A 17123-nucleotide genomic window follows, 5' to 3' on the forward strand; every position below is an offset into this window, starting at 1 on the left:
TCACCGAAAGCCAGTCTGAGGTCAGAAGCCAGAAGATCCGTCCGCAGGAACCCAAGGATGGAAGGTGGAGCAGGAACAGGACTCGGAAGGCAGGAACAGGAACCAACGCAGCTCAGAAGACTTCACCAGAGCGAAGCAGACTCATTGCCAAGTCATGAAAGGATCGGAGAGGCGAGCCTAAATAGGCCTGAGTCGATGATATCATCAGGGAGAGGTCCCGGAAGTTCCTGCTGCTGGCCCTTTAAGGATCGGCAGGAGGCGTGGCTGAGCGCCTAAGAAGGCCCCGACTGGGAACAGCCTGCTGATGGCGTCGGGCCGCTGCCTGATGGGGGGGACTGGAAGTCATCCCCACTGCTGCAGAGCACGATGCAAGGCTGGCGGCAGGAGCCGCAAAAAAGGAGGAGGCCGGACACTTGCGGAGGGAGCATCTTCCTGCTGTCGCACAAGCTCCAACGATCGCCCCGGCGCTAGAAACGGAGGTGAGGGGGGATAGCTTTGGCCACCCGTGGCCGGAGCGCCTAACATTATCTAAATTTACCACTTCTTCCTCCTGACTGACAGGCTCTTAAATCTATCAATTGCTCTTGAGCTAAATATACTAAGCATTCTCACCATAGCTATGATGTGTTTATTTCGATATGTATCCTGTCCTTCCAGGATTGCTTAGGGCGGAGTACAGTAAAACATAAAATCAGTAAACATGTTACAGAAGTAGATGAACAAGACATAAAATCACACAATTTGTTAATTAACATCAAACAGCAGAATATAAAAAGGGTTTTAAAGAACATCTAAAAAGCATAAGGTCAATTGATAAGTACACGGCTTGCAGCAACTTATTCTACCAATTTGGAACCGTATAAGAAAAACTGTGATTTTGAGCCATAGCTGAGTTAAAGGCTTTTGGCGGTGGAATCATCAGATAATTACCCTCTTGTAACTGCAATGGGTGAGGTGGGGCCCATGTTATGCTGGGTTTTGTATGCCAATGTTAAATTTTTAAATTTAATATGAAAACCTCTTGAGTAAACTGCTTCTAAGTATGTAAGGAACAGCCAAACTAATGTTAACATTAAAAATACAGGAGTCATCCTCTAGCTATTATATATTAGCTATAACTGTCATCTCTTGATTAGCTTTAAATAAAGTGTTTTAAGATGCTTCAGCATCTATATACTTGTACATTATAATATTATATCTTCATATCCATTTCTGAATTTCTCTGTTTAAGATAATCATCCTAGAGCTTTTTTCTTGCTGATAATAAATCATATGTAAATTGCTTGGATGAGTGTCCAAGTATTGCCCTATCAATAGTGGACTAGATCAGCTGATGAAAATTACTGTTAATCTTATAGAGAACTGTTGTTGAAGGATGAGATATAGTGTATTTCTTGACTAGCCTTGTTTGATTTTTCTTCCTGTAGACAGTGCTGTGTAGGAACTGAACTGGTGGACTGGATGATGCAGCAGACTCCATGTGTTCATTCACGAACACAGGCTGTTGGTATGTGGCAAGTGTTGCTTGAGGAAGGTGTACTGAATCATGGTAAGAGTTCAGCTTTACTAGGCTAGAAATGTTTTGAAGTCTCATAGAGCATGTCCAGTAGTAACTTCTAGTAGCAGCAAGATGTCATTCTAATGTCACTATAGAGCAATAACACATTTTAGAGCTTATACACTAAAACTCCTACTAAACATTTTTGCATGCATTGCTAAAACACCACAATCAAAAATGGACGACATTTTTGTGTGTGCTGGCTAAAATGCAAGCATATAAAAGAATGCATGATGAGCCAAAATATTAACTCTTGTCACACTGTTTATCAAAATCCCCCATGCTAACTGGTCCAAAGGGATGCCATTCATGAGGGATTTCATCCCCTTCAATCCCCCATCAAGATCAGTTGGACCCCGATTTAGGTTGGGCCATTCTCCAACATCAAGATCTTTCCGCCCAACCTCACTGGAATGTTACCATACCATTCAGATGGAACCTTATCACCAGCAGGAGGAATGTGGGTGGGGTCATTTGGTAGTGTACATTAGTGCCAGAAGGAGAGCTCTCATATGGCTTCTGTTGGTTTACATAGACACTTCTTGGAATGGTAAGAAAACATTCTAAAGGAGTTGGGTCACTGTGGATCAGGTAATGGGGTTCAGCCTAGATGTGGGTGGGGGTAGCCTTGATCAGCAGTCAAGAATTTGCTGAAGGGGGGAAGACCTGGATTGGGGGTTGAGGCTTTGTTGGGCTGATCTTGATGGGGATCTTAATAATGGGGGAAGGGAGGCAGCCTTGAAAAGGGTAGCTGACCTGAATCAGCACTTGGGACCTTGATGAGGCCAGTCTGGATCATGTATAGGGCCAATGTTGATGGGTGAGTAGAATAGAAATGAAATCATTTGTGCTAAAAGTCCTTTTGCTTTGGACGGTTAAATTTCAGGCTTTAATGATTTCCTGCTAAATACTATGTGAAGGAATGCACACTATGCTGTTTAGTGCCTACCTGCTAAAGCTTCATTTGCATATATAAGAACATAAGAACATAAGAAATTGCCATGTTGGGTCAGACCAAGGGTCCATCAAACCTAGCATCCTGTTTCCAACAAAGGCCAAACCAGGCCACAAGAACCCGGCAAGTACCCAAACACCAAGAAGATCCCATGCTACTGATGCAATTAATAGCAGTGGCTATTCCCTAAGTAAACTTGATTAATAGCCGTTAATGGATGTCTCCTCCAAGAACTTATCCAAACCTTTTTTTTAACCAGGCTACACTAACTGCACTAACCATATCCTCTGGCAACAAATTCCAGAGCTTAATTGTGCCTTGAGTGAAAAAGAATTTTCTCTGATTAGTCTTAAATGTGCTACTTGCTAACTTCATGGAATGCCCCCTAGTCCTTCTATTATCTGAAAGTGTAAATAACCGATTCACATCTACTTGTTCAAGTCCTCTCATGATCTTAAAGACCTCTATCATATCCCCCCTCAGCTGTCTCTTCTCCAAGCTGAACAGCCCTATCCTCTTCAGCCTTTCCTCATAGGCGAGCTGTTCCATCCCCTTTATTATTTTGTTGCCCGCTAACATCTTTGGAGCCTGGTTTTAACATGCATTTCCCACAGTTTAGCATGCATGCTAAGATTTAGTGCATAGGTCCCTGTGACAGAGAGTATAATATGGAGCTTCAGAGCACCTTAAGGGACCTGCCCCAGAGATGTAGTCCGATCCACCTTAAACCACAAACAGGAAGGGAATCCTAGTCCCAGGGCACTTCCCTTAGCATGGGGGGATAAGAAGCTAGACCCAGAGGGGACAAAAGAAGGAAATCAGGAACTACACAGAACTGCTTGTGTGTAAGTGCAACTTTTTTGTTGCAAGCACTACTGAGGTAAGCATGCTTTCTTTTTTTGTACATAATAAAAGTTCATGTGTGAATAGCTGGAGTTCAGACTGCTCTGTTCTCTGGCAAGCCAAAAACCGCTCCTGTGGCACTACAGTTCCTTATTTAACAACTCAAATGCAACAAAGAGATATCAGAGAAAAGCTATTTTCTCCATCTAACCCTTACTAGAATTTCCAGAAGCAACTTCAATTTTATTATATATTACTGAACAGATATTACATTATATTGTGTGTGTGTGTATAGCTATATCTATATATATTTATAACAACATCCAAAGGAGACACCCTCAATATATAGACCAACACAAATTCACCATTTACAAATGAACTTTACAATTTAAATTGTATAGAATGAGAAATCAACTCGTGATAATGTGAAAAGCAATAATTGGCTGCTATTTTTTGTGTTATCTATATCTATACATATGTAAAAATATGAGTCTGTTGGGATAGTTCATCAACTTTACACACCTATACTTGTTAATATTAGATCATTCTTCTTTACAAAACTGTTCAAGCTCTGCTGTGTTAGGATTAGTGAGTGTGTGGGCCCTGGGCCAAGGTGAGAGATGGTACTGCCCACAGGGAGGAGCCCCGTGAGCCTCACCGTCGGGAGGCGAGGTCTCGGCTGACATCAGACACAGTTCAAATCTAGAGTCTTTATTAAAGAGAGCAGCACGGGGGTGCCAGAGAAAGTCTCACAGACACTGAGGTACCACTGGTCAGTAGAATGTGGGATACCCAAGGAGAATACCTCAGTATAGATGGTAATGGTCCGCAGAGCGGGGTACACCGATGAAGTCCTCTGTAGGTATGGTAATGATCCGCAGAGCGGGGTACACCAGAGAGGTCCTCAGTAGATATGGTAATGGTCCGCAGAGCGGAGTACTCACGGCAGGAGTAGCGGTGGTTCAAGAGATGCCCCGAGGAACGGGGCAAGCAGAGGTCCAAGGTGTTAGGCCCTCCGAGGAGTGGATAGCCAGAGACGAAGGAGAGGCCCCCAAGGAGTGGGTACCCTGGATGTCTCACGCCACGGACGTAGAAACTGGAACGCATGGTCTTTCAGTGAGCGAAGCGGAATTAGCAAGAGGGAACTCGATGCCAACTCGTAGGTAGGCAGGGCCAGCCGGCTTAAATGTGCAGGAGGATTGACGTCATCCGGAGGGGACTCCTCCGAGGTTCCCACCATGACGTACTTAAGACTAGCCCGTGTGTGCGCACGCCTAAATGATTCTGAAGGCAAGATGGCAGTCGGCGGCGTCCTTGCAGCCCTGGGAGGCCTGGGAGCGGTAGGCAGGCCAGCGATGGCTGGCTGAGGCCACAAGTCTTCCCAATGGAGTCGGGGATGTGAAGAAAGAGGTGAGCAACGGTGGTCGCAGCCGTCTGCGACCAACGGGAGTAACATGCTGAGTTCCTTGCAAAACATTTGTTGGACAGCAATCTTAAGTCATGCCACCAATTTTCAATTAGCTTGAAGTCAGGACTCTAACTGGACCACTCCAGTACATTTCCCTTTTTGTTCCTTAGCCACTACAGTGTAGCTTTAGCTGTGTGTTTTTGATTGTTGCCATGCTGGAAGGTGAACTTCCATCATAATTGGGGATATTGTTGTCATATGCACACTTTGACCAGTCTTGGCCATAGAAGCCTATAGCTCTTTCAAAGTTGCCATTAGCCTCTTGATGCATCTCTGATCAGTCACCTGGGGAATTGGACTCAAGACAGTTTGGGACACTAAGTATGGGGGGTGACCAGTATAGAAACAGAGAAAAAGACAGCAGAAAAGGACCAAATGGTTCATCCAGTCTGTCCAGCAAGCTTATGGTAGCATCTGTTGTGCCAAACAGATCACCCGCTTACTTAGTTTCCCAAACCATCAACTTCAGGGCCCTTGTTGGTTGCTGTCTGAGTCCAATTCCCTGTTACTTCTTGCCTTTGAAGCAGAGAGCAATGTTGGAGTTCTATCCAAAATATCAGGCATGTTGGTTAAGAGTAGTAACTGCCACACCAGCAAGTTACCCCATGCTTATTTGTTTTCTCCCTATTGCTTATTTGTTTTCCCAGACCCTAAAATCCAATGTCCTTTTTGATTGCTGTCTGAATCTAATTCCCCTGTTCCTCTTTCCCCCCTGCCATAAAAGCAGAGAGCAATAATGGAGTTGCATCAACAGTATGAAGGCTTATTGATTGAGGGTAGTAACCGCCACACCAGCAAGTTACTCCCATGCACTCTTTTCTTCATTTCCATCCTCTAGCCTTTAGGGATCCACAGTGTTTGTGGCATGGCAGATGCTACCATAAAACATGCTGGGCAGACTAGATGGACCGTTTGGTCCTTTTCTGCTGTCCTTTTCTTTGTTTCTATGCTATGGGCTGCGAATGTCCGTCTTGAGAAATCCGTATTTGCTCATATAGATGCAGCTTTGAATTCTCTTGGAACTTTGTCTTCACAAGTTGCTGAACATTCTGCCTAATTCAGGAGCATTCAGAAAAATTAATTGCTATAGCTGATATAGGTTCTACTATGTATGAATGGCAAGTATCTTTGATTAATGAGAACAAATTTCTTCATCAAAAATTGGAAAATTAAGACATTTTTCCAGAAGATTGAAGCTGAGATTTTGAAGTTTCTTAGATATGATTTAATTCCTCCTATGGAGTTGTTACAAAAATTATATCTTTAATTCTGGAATATTTCTAAAGAGCTTATACCTACCTTTTACAAAGTGTCTTGTATACCTGAATCAGGTAAGAAAATAATATCTGATGGAATTTTAGAGAGAGCTGAACCATTGAATGAGTTTTCAGAGTTTCTGGAACATTATGAACATGTAATTAATGATAGAGCTACTTTATTTGCTACCTTTAATCAGGAATCTGAAAGACAGATGACTCTGTAAATGTTTTTTTGTTTCAGGGATAACTATTTTTTGGGGGGGCCATAAAATTGCTGTGTTCCCTGATGTTGCCAGGGAGACATAGCAAAGATGTAGATTGTTTCTTTTAATGAAACAAAGAGTAGTTGCTCTAGGGGTGATGTTTCTCCTCGGGTTTCCATGCAAATGCGAGATGAAGATCCAGAGGAATAAATATGTTCTCTTTGATCCTTTGAAATTAGAGGGACTTCTGCAAAATAGGAGTAGCCTTATTGTTTAGTTTTATACCGATGTATTTGAACTATTTCCTTTGTTATTTCTCCCCTTAATGTGGTCTAAAGAACTTCTATTGTGACTATGAATATGAATTTATATATTTGCTTAATTTTCTTACGTTAATGTAAGATTTTATCACAGTATGTAGTATATTTCTTATTTCAAAGATTTTGTTTTGATGTTTCTATTTCAAAATTTAAAATAATTAAAACAAAAAACTACTAGACATCTGAACAGCCCACCAATTAGAAAGGAGGTTGCCAGTTGGCATGATAATTTTACGGAGAAAGATAAAAAGACAGTTACACACAGTGGGGTAGATTTTCAAAGGGTTACGCGCGTAAGATACGCACATAACCCCTGAAAAGCTGCCCCAAGCTGCTCCTGCGCGCGCGCCGAGCCTATCTTGCATAGGCTCGGCGGCACGCGCAAGCCCCGGGATGCGCGTATGTCCCGGGGCTTCGAAAAAGGGACAGGAAGGGGGTGGGTCTGGTGGCATGGCGGCAGCCCAGGGGCGGGGTCAGGGAGCATGGTGGAGGCTCGGGGGGGCGGGTCAGGGGGGCATGGCGGAGGTTCGGGGGCGGTCCCGAGTTCTCCGGCCTGTGCCGGAGGATGGCGAGCTGGCGCGCGCATGTTACAACCTGCCTCGGGCAGGTGTGTAACTTCGGAAACAAAAGGTAAGGGGGGATTTAGTTAATGCTGGGGGGTGGGCTAGATAGGGAAAGGGAGGGAAGGTGGGGGGCATCGCAGAAAAAGTTCCCTCCAAGGCTGTTCCGATTTCGGAGCGGCCTTGGAGGAAACTGGGAAAGCCATCGGGGTTCCCCTTGGGCTCGGAGTGCGCAAGGTGCACAAGTGTGCACCCTCTTGCGTGCGCCGACACCGGATTTTATAACATGCGCACGGCTGCGCGCGCATATGTTATAAAATCGGGCGTAGATTTGTTCTAGCTGGGTTGCGCAAACAAATCTACGCCCAAGCATAAGTTTTAAAAATCTGGCCCAGTGAGTGAAATGATGAATCTTGATCAATTGGCCACATTTTGTGGGGAAATGGAGGGTTGTACAATGGAAACCTTATCACACAAAAATACAGATAATTGAGATTATGGCATACCTGAAGAAGCTCTGTAATTGGGCAGAGGGCCTTTTCATTCAATACTCCCATTTGCTAAACTGTATTTTTTTTTTTTTGTAACTGAAAATTTATTGACCAACTCAATCAACAATAGTGACAACTGCCCACAATATTACAGAAGCAATAAATCATTAAGTATTTCATTCCCCACCAAATAACCCTCTATATACCCTCCAACCCTCCCTTCCCCAACTACTTAGTACCTCCCCCCCCCCCCCCAAGTCTCACAGGAGGAGGAATGGAAATCTTCTTCAAAAGAAAACATTACATTAGTCCAGCACCCTTCAGTCTTAATGTCCTTGTTTCCAGAATGCATACCGTTGCCATATTTTTGTAAACTTCTCCAAAGTGTCCAATCTCATCGCAATCAATTAACCAAGATAAAACAAAGTATGTATCTTCTTTTCCACCAATACTATAGAAGGACTTTCTTGCTTTTTCCAATAGGTTGCAGTGGCCATCTTGGCTACTATAGCAAACTGAGTAAATAGAAGTTGTTGACATTTAGAGACTTCTGGCAATGATAATATGTAGCAAGAAGTATTGAGATTCTTTGGGAATATCAAAAGTAAGATATTATGAATAAAATTAATTATAGTATCCCAAAATGTACTAATCATGGTACACTCATATCGTATATGAAACACATCCTCTCCAAAAATTAGGTGAAACAGCAGGATATATCTTATGTAACTTTTCAGGAGTTAAATGTCACCAATATAAAAGCTTATAACCATTTTCCACCATAAGAGAAGAGACCAAACTGCACCCCACTGATAGGAAGAAAAGGTCCCACTCAGCATCCTCCAAAGACACACCAATATCTGTCCCCCAAGCTTCCAAGTGTTTAGGTTTGGCAGGCAAATCTCCCAACAACTGCAAATACAATTTAAAAATCAGTTTCTTCTGCCTGGATTGGTGACACGTATCTTCAAACAATGATTTACTTCCCAGTATATCTCTTCTGATATGTGAGGATTGCCTGTAATGTGATATCTGCAAGTATGAAAACTGATCTCTTAATGAGAGGTTCAACTTTTCACATTGAACCCTAACACTCTATCTATTGCCCACAAATGCTCAATTTGTTTTACCAGTCCCAGAGTCTCCCATCGCCGAAAAACCTAGGAGGTAAAGCTTGGTAAAAAATATTTAATAATTAGGGCGGTTTGAAGGACACATAACTAATTCCTTGAAAAGCAGCCAAACATTCACAAGGATACCTCTGGAGAAAAGAAGCTCCCACCTAGAATATCCTAGGTCTCAACAGAAGGAAGAACAGACTTCTTTTCTCATTGTAACATCAGGAAAAGCTCTCAACTTACAATTAACGAAAGATGCCTCTCCATGCCTAAGAAACACTTTTAACGCTATTTCAGTATCGGATTCCATCACAAAATTGACTATTAATGTATCCAAAGTAAACAGTTTCCCTTCTGACTTTTCAAACATTGCTGAAAATTCTAAATTATCACATTCCAAGCCAGGAGAATGAGAAATCTCTGTTCCTGAGGACACTTTTTTTTTAACAATAGCAAATACATAAATGGGAAAAAAGATTCAAAAGATTTTATTTATTTATTTATTTATTTTTATATACCGCGGCACGTTTGGAAGATCACCTCGGTTTACATATAACAGTAATGCAGCAACAGGCTTTACAAGTAACACACAAGGGAAATAATGTAATGCAACAGGCTTACAAAGTAAACAATGTGGTACTAACCGATGGAATTATTTACATAGTAAAGAAAATGGGGAGTAGCAATATGATGGAAGGGGGGGTAGGGGGTTGGGGGGGTTGGGGAGATTAGGGGGAAATGACTGGCAGGAGGAACAATTCTAAGCTAAAATGGGGGGGGGGGGACATTGGCAGGGGTAGATCTTAGGAGGAAGCAGGGGGTGCGATCATTGATGAGGTGGAAGGGTAGGTTAAAAGGGTTCAGGTGAATGCTTGTTTAAAAAGCCATGTCTTGAGATTCTGCTTGAATTTTCTAGGACATGTTCCTGGTGGAGGCTGAGGGCATGTTGTTCCAGAGAGAGGGTCCTGCGAGGGAGAGGGCACGTTCTCTGGTGGTCACTAGCTTAGTAAGTTTGGGTGAGGAAGTATGCAGATTGCAAGGTATTGCTTTCTGGTTGGTCTGTCCGAGGCGTGGAAAGAGGAGGTGCTCGTTGAACCAGTGCATGTCTTGGTTGTGGAGGGATTTGTGAATGTTGGTGAGTGATTTGAATATTATACGAGATGAGATGGGCAGCCAATGCAGGTGTTTAAGGACCGGGGTGATGTGATCATGACGGTGGGTATTGGTGAGGATGCGGGCAGCGGCATTTTAGAGCATTTTGCAGGGGTTGTATGGCATTCTTTGGGAGGCCAAGGAGGATGGCATTACAGTAGTCAAGTTTGGATAGAATGAGTTGCTTGGAGAAACTGTGCGAAAATCGTTAAGATGTAGGAGAGGTTTAAATTTTTTCAGTGTGTGGAGCTTGAAGAAGCCATCTTTTTAGTGTGGCGTTTATGAACTTTTTTAGGTTTTTTAGGTTGAAATGGTTGTCCAGGGTCACTCCTAGGACTATGGACTTTTCGGAAAAGGTGGGGGTGGGGGGGGGAGGGGTGTTGGGGGGGAGTGTGTTAAGATCGTTGTGAAGGGGTGAGATGAGGAGGAGTTCAGTTTTTGAGGTGTTAAGTGCAAGGTAGTTGTTTGCTAGCAGGGTGTTAATAGCTGTGAGGGCAGAGTCCCAGGTCTTTATGGCACTGGGTAGGGTGTCTGTTATAGGTCTGAGGATCTGGACGTCATACGCATAGATGAAGTGTGGAAGACCATATTTGGAAAGGAGGCGGCAGAGGGGAAGGAGGTATATATTGAGAAGGGTGGAGGATAGTGAGGAACCTTGAGGAACACCTTGTTTCAGGGTAATTGGATTGGATTCACATTGTCCAATTTTTACACTGAATTGTCTGTTGGTTAGTTAAGACTGAAGCCATCGAAAGGAGGAGCCTGATATGCCGATCTCCTTGAGGCGTTTCAATAGGATCTCGTGGTTGACAGTGTCGAATGCAGCGGAAATGTCCAGGAGGGCTAGGATGTAAGCTTGGCCTTTGTCAAGGGATCTCAGAATATGGTTGGACAAGGAAACAAGGAGGGTTTCGGTGCTGTGGTGCCTACGGAAACCGAATTGTGATTGGAAGAGTATTTGATTATCATTTAGGAAGTCAGTGAGTTGGCGATTGATTATTTTTTCTAGGATTTTTTAAATAAATGGAAGGTTGGAGATAGGGCGATAGTTGGCGGGATCGGTTGGGTCAAGTGAGGGTTTTTTTAAGATAGGTTTTACTATTGCTTGTTTAAGTTGGTTGGGGACGGTGCCTTGCGATATGGAGCAGTTGATGATGTTAACTATGGGGAGGGAGATGATGTTGGGAATTGAGAGGAGTGATTTGGTGGGGATGGAATCTGCAGGGTGCGCTGCAGGGTTTATCTTCTTGAGGATCGATTCTATCTCCAGAGGTGTGGTGGTCTCAAATGAGTTTAGAATTGTGGGGGTGTTTGTTGTTTGGGGTATGTTGGGTGAGGGGGTGGGGATGGTGGGGTTTATTACAGAGGAGTATGTGTGCGATGGGGCATGGGGGAAGTGAGCCAAAATTTTTTCTATTTTGTTGTGGAAGTATAGGGAGAGTTCCTCGCCTCTATTTGCATCATCAGTGTTGGGTAAGGGGGGGTGACAGAGGTTTGGTTAGGGAGGAACCAACTCAAAGAGGGCTCAGGCATTGAATTAATGTTGATGGATTCGTAGGGCGTAGAAGTCCCTTTTTGCTTTGTCGATGGCTTCTCGGTAGGTGTGAAGGCATGATCGGAATGTTGATTGAAGGGCCGGGGCTTTGTCTTTGCGCCATCATTTTTCTAGTTTCCTGAGGTTGTTTTTTAGGGTTTTAAGCTCGGGGGTGTACCAAGGTTTCTTTTTGGTGATGGTAGGGTTGATTAGGTGGGATTGAGTAGGGCAGACCTTATTGGCGATGTCATTGGTAATTTGAGCCCAAGAGGAAAGGGCAGAGTCGGCGTCAGTGAGGTCTAGTTTACTGAGCTCACCGGATAGGTCAGCAATAAGATCATCTGTCTTACATGGTTTGCGGTATTGGTTGGTAGTTTTGGTGGACGGGTGGGAGGGAGGGGTTTTAATGGAGCAGGAGGTATCAATGCAGAAGTGGTTGGACCAGGGAATGGGATTACAGGGGGGGGGGGGGGGTTGGTTTGAATCAGGTGGTTGGTGAAGATAAGGTCAAGAGTGTGTCTGGCCTTGTGTGTGAGGGGAGGAGATTATTTGTTCAAGGCCTAGGGCATGAAGGGATGCCATAAGGGAGTCACAGGAAGCTGATAGTGGTGTGGTGTCAACATGAAGATTGAGATATAGACAAAATTTCAGTCATAGGACAAAATATAGAAATAGGTGTTAATGTAGACATTTTTCCGCTTTCTTATGAACTACCATGTATTCAGATTTAAAAGTGTCATGTTTTGGGAAGTCCAAATAATAGCAGAGAATAGAATTATTTGATTTCCCATTTGTTCTCTTTTCTGTGTAAATTAAGGTGTTATTTTGACATGCCTTTCTTGTTGGAGGCTTTTTCCATACTTTCAGAAGTAAACTATTTCCGAATTATGTTAGTCGAAGTTTTTCCCAAGATAGTGAATTTGTACTTATCCATAATGATCTGTACTGTGTACTGTACTGTGTTTAGGATATGGGAAGTCATCAAGCCTATCCATTATAGCCATAGCTGTGGTAATTAGATGCAGTATACAAATATACTGATTTACTAAAAAAAATAAAATAGGATGGTTACAACAAAGCTTAGGCTTGTTTCTATGGCCACCATGTCTTTGCTCTAGGTCAGGACCCAGACCTAGAGCAAAGCAGATCTAGATTTCAGGGTATCCGCCCAGCAGATCTAGATTTCAGGGTATCCGCCCAGCAGATCTAGAATTCAGGGTATCCACAAAAAAGAAATTTCCCTACATGTGGTCTAAGAATCATAGCAATTTGCATATTTTAGTTACCTTGAAACCAAGACCTGTTGGAGATTCTTGAGGACTGGGTTTGAAAAGCTCTGTTCTAGGCAAACATGGTACTGTTCCAGCAATACGTCATTGTATAGTAGCTGTCTTAAAAGCCATTTATATTGAAATACTTTTAGCTTCCATGTATGCAATGTAACTTCTGATGCAGACACATGCTGAGCACAATTTTCCTAGCCATTTACGCACATTAATTGTCTATTTGGAAACTCTCCTCCCTCATCGCAGCTAAAGTAAGCACTGTGTCCCACATAGAGCGGAGTAATGTCCGTTAAGATTCTTTATTTGGAGACTTGTTAATCCAATATAGAGATGCCTGACTCAGGCCGAGTTTCGCCCCCACACATGGGCTGCATTTGTTATATTGTTATATTGTTCTGATCCATATGCCCACAGCTTTGAGTGTCAGCAGCCTCGGCGCACAATACAGTGCATTGAAAATTATTTATTTATTTATTATTTTTATATACTGACATTCAATCTCAATCGGTTTACATTCAGGTACTGTAGGTATTTCCCTATCCCCAGAGGGCTTACAATGTAAGTTTTGTACCTGAGGCAATGGAGGGTAAAGTGACTTGCCCAAGGTCACAAGGAGCGACAGCAGGACTCAAACCCTGGTCTGCTGGTTCATAGTCCACTGCTCTAACCACTAGGCTATTCCTTCTCCCCACTGTCAAAGTCACAATCACGTCCTGCAGAAGATCGGTTATGCTGGTGTTATACCACTAATTCACAGCCTTCTTGAAAAATTAATTGGCAAAAGTTAATCTTCACACGCATATAAGATATTTTTCATACAGCCCCTGAGGCAGCCCCTGTGTGGGGGCGAAACTCTGCCTGAGTCGGGCGTCTCTGTATTGGATTAACAAGTCTCCAAATAAAGAATCTTAACGGACGTTACTTGGCATCTATTGTTTGTATTGCCCACACGGCTTTTTTTAGATTGCCTTCCTCCTTGTTTTATCAAGCACATAGAGCGGAGGCATTCCTGGGGATATATGATAGGTCAGAGGAAGAAAATAATAAATGTGGCTTGCGTTTTGAAATTTATGCTGCTTGTTTGGCATAAAAGAATGTACCTGCAGATAAAGCAGGTGCAAATGTCGGTGGGTACTTCCTTTTGAGCACTGTGCAAATCTTGTGATTACAAAGTACCTGTGGAGTTTGTCTCTATACGAGCAGTCTGAACATTGCTCCGAATATAAAAGTTATTTATTTCTAGAATTCTGGGGCCAGTTCAGAATTGATAGCTCCTAGCTGCCTCCTGAGCCTTACAGAGCTGAGTATCCAGCATAACAAGAGCCAGAGAGGGAAACTTAACTGCTCCTAATGATTTCTCTAAAATCTGTGCCGAACTAACTTTTGAAATAAAAAGATACTGAGATGCCAATAAAACTATATTTTGAAATATGACTGAGAATGCATAGCATTGTGTGATAGCGGAACAAGGCCATGCAAAAATAACTCCATTTCATCATTCTTTGGTGTCAGCCATGCTGAAGTGCTGTTTTATGGGTAGGAATTTATTCAAGCAAATGTCATGAGCTGCTGGAGTTTCCCAGCTTACACCAGCTGCTTACGACCTTTCCAGCTAGCTGCCGTATTCTGAAAGAGAGACTGTGATCCTGCAGTTTATTTATTTTATGTATTTAACAGCAGTTATGAATCGCTTTACAGATTGAAACAATCGCCCAAAGCAATGAACAAAATGATCAAAGAGTTACATGCCAGATTCATCTCGCTCCATTTAAGCTTCTTCCGGCTCACCACTGTCGCAGTCCCCTTTCAGTTCTGGTATGAAGTGTAAAAAAAAAAAAAAAAAAGAAAGGAGCAGGGAGAACAATTTTGTCAAACTGTGAAACTCTTGTTTCCTATCAATCATTGTGCAATTTATACATTTATTTATTTGATTTCTATTCTGCCTTTCAGGCCCTTCAAAGCGGATTTTGGTTCCAGCTTGACATTTTTTCCACGGATTTTCACAATATTTTAGTTGATTTCTTCTATCACCTATGTACTCTACTCCTTGCTTCTGGTCTTCTCCCCCACACCACTTTGCTCAGTGGGGAAAGAGATAGTGGAAACTTATAGGACATCTTTAAAGGCAATTTTCAAATAGCCTGCACGATTAGAAAGCACCTGGGCACGTTTAATGCACGTACTCACAGCTGTTTTTCAGAAAGAAAACTACTGCAGTAGTTTCTCTGTGAATGAATTTAGTTAGAGTAACGCACATGTGCCAAAAGCACCTGTGTACTTTTCACTTTCTGTTTGTGTGGGCAAGAGGCTGTGTGTGTGTGTGTGTGTATGTATCGGGGGTGAGATGTAAAACTATCATTCATGCTTTCCAAAATCCCAAGTGAGCATGTGGTCTTCCTCCTCCCAACCTAAACACTACTACTTCCGGCCACATCTCTTTTTAACCTGTCCAAAAGTACACCCGGTGGAAGCTGGCACCTACCTGTGGCCGGGCAGTTCTTAGATCAGCCGTTTTTCCTGGGTAAATGTCTTTGAAAATTGCCCCCATTATACATCACAGATACTTAGTGTGCATACCATAAATCTGTACTACACAAGGTAACTTTTGTTACTTTATCTCAGGAGAGAAAATGTCAGTGTGAGGGTACTCGCGGGTCCTTTACCGGTGAAAATAGTTCTCCACCAGGGGGCACATGTGGATGAAGTTAGAGCAGGACTGTAGTGTGCTGCCTGAGGCTTTGGAGGAGTAATAAAGGTAGAGGCTCAGAATGATCTGGGGTGTTTTGAGGAGGATCCAGGGTTCCAGAAAGGAGCCTCTGGGATGCTTAAGGAAGAAGGTTCTTGGAACTGCCTGATAGGGCATTTCAGGAAGAATCTGAAGAGAAGGCTCCTTGCTCTGCTGGGGTTTGTCTTTCCAGCACTTGGAGTGGAAAAGACTCACGGGCTCAGTGAGATCCAGCGGGTCTGGAAGGACTGTGGCAAGTCTGCAGCCAAGGAAAGAGTGCAGCAGGACCTTTTCCTGCCTGGAGGTTTGAATCAATGAGAAAGAAAGGAGCTGGAAGTGCTGCACAGTATTTCAGTCAAGGATGAGTTAACAGTGAAGAATTGAGGAGAATCCAAGAAGAAAGAGGGAGCCAAAAGAGTCAAGGATAGATCTTTGAAGTAGGCTGAATGGGTACTAGAAGTCAAGGGACAGCCCCCCTGCTTGCCTTTGAACTGTTTAGGTGATTGTTTAAATTTCCTCATCAGTGGAAAATGTGTTTTTTTGTCAATGAATCACTATTCAGCAAGTCATACAGTAAACTCTCTTCATTTTGGAATACCACAATTCTAATATGGGCAGTGGATTTGTGCCCGTGTGGTATCTTTGTCCTGACCCTGTGGGCCTCAAAGCTGCTATTTCTCTGGATGAAAGAACTGCAGTGAGCTGGCCGGTACTCTGCAGCACCCATGTGATTCCCTACCCAGTAGCCAAGGAGAACAAGGGGGGTTACATGAAGACGCCTTTAATAGGAAAATAGACTTTGAACTGTACATCTAAATAACTGTAATGTGCAAAACAGAAAAAATGAAACAAAAAGTGTTGTCTATGAATATTCACGTCGCCAAAGGCAAAAGCAGGACTTAGAGCCCGATTTACTAATGCTTTTATCCCATTCTGTATCTATTGAGGGAAAAGCTTAGTAAACCAGGCCCATAGGACTCAAGTCTGATAAATAACAAAGAGCCTGAGTACTCAGTTATGTAACAATCAAAGTATTTATTTGTATTTCAGAGTGCTAGGGTTCATTGTGAATTTAATAGAAATCCTGAATTCTAGGGTTTTGACAGTGATGGTGACAGCGTCTTGGAGTAGCACTAAGAGATCAGTGGTAGTTAGGCTTGGTGCAGGGATAAGACTGAGAGGAACAGGGTGTGGGTGAGAGCATAGGCTGCTGAGACTTTCAAGTGACTCAGTGTTTATTGTTCAGATGATATCAGTTTGAATTTAAACTGAAACAGACATAGAGAAAGTTTAACCTTTGAATGTTAATAACATGAGAAAATATTTCTTTATGGACAGTGCAGTGGATGTGTGGAATGACCTCCCAGTAGAAGTGGTGGTGGCTAAAATAGTAACACAATTCACTAAAAACCTGGAATAAACACAGAGAACGCTTAGTTGTAAATTAATGAAGGGGGAGCCAGAGATAAACTGGAGGTCTATGGCTCTGCCAAAGAAATGAAACTGTCCTTGTAGTTGTGACTTGGATTGGCCACTGTTGGAAACCGGATGCTGGGCTTGATGGACCCTTGGTCTGACCCAGTATGGCAACTTCTTATGTCCTTATCCGCTGTCATATTCTATGTTTTTTTAGCTTACTTGTTTAATTCAG

The 17123-nt window shown here is 42.9% G+C and overlaps 1 protein-coding gene across 1 annotated transcript in view; it reads left to right on the forward strand.

Annotated features, from left to right (window-relative positions):
- The window catches only part of RAPGEF4 (Rap guanine nucleotide exchange factor 4), a 464996-nt gene that overhangs the window by 276827 nt on the left and 171046 nt on the right, over nucleotides 1-17123 (forward strand). Inside the window, exon 10 of the mRNA XM_029605798.1 lies at nucleotides 1428-1549. Coding sequence (XP_029461658.1) covers nucleotides 1428-1549 — 122 coding nt within the window. The remainder of the gene's footprint in view (nucleotides 1-1427; nucleotides 1550-17123) is intronic.

The sequence above is a fragment of the Rhinatrema bivittatum genome, chromosome 6 (genome assembly GCF_901001135.1).
Source record: "Rhinatrema bivittatum chromosome 6, aRhiBiv1.1, whole genome shotgun sequence".
NCBI lineage: Eukaryota > Metazoa > Chordata > Amphibia > Gymnophiona > Rhinatrematidae > Rhinatrema > Rhinatrema bivittatum.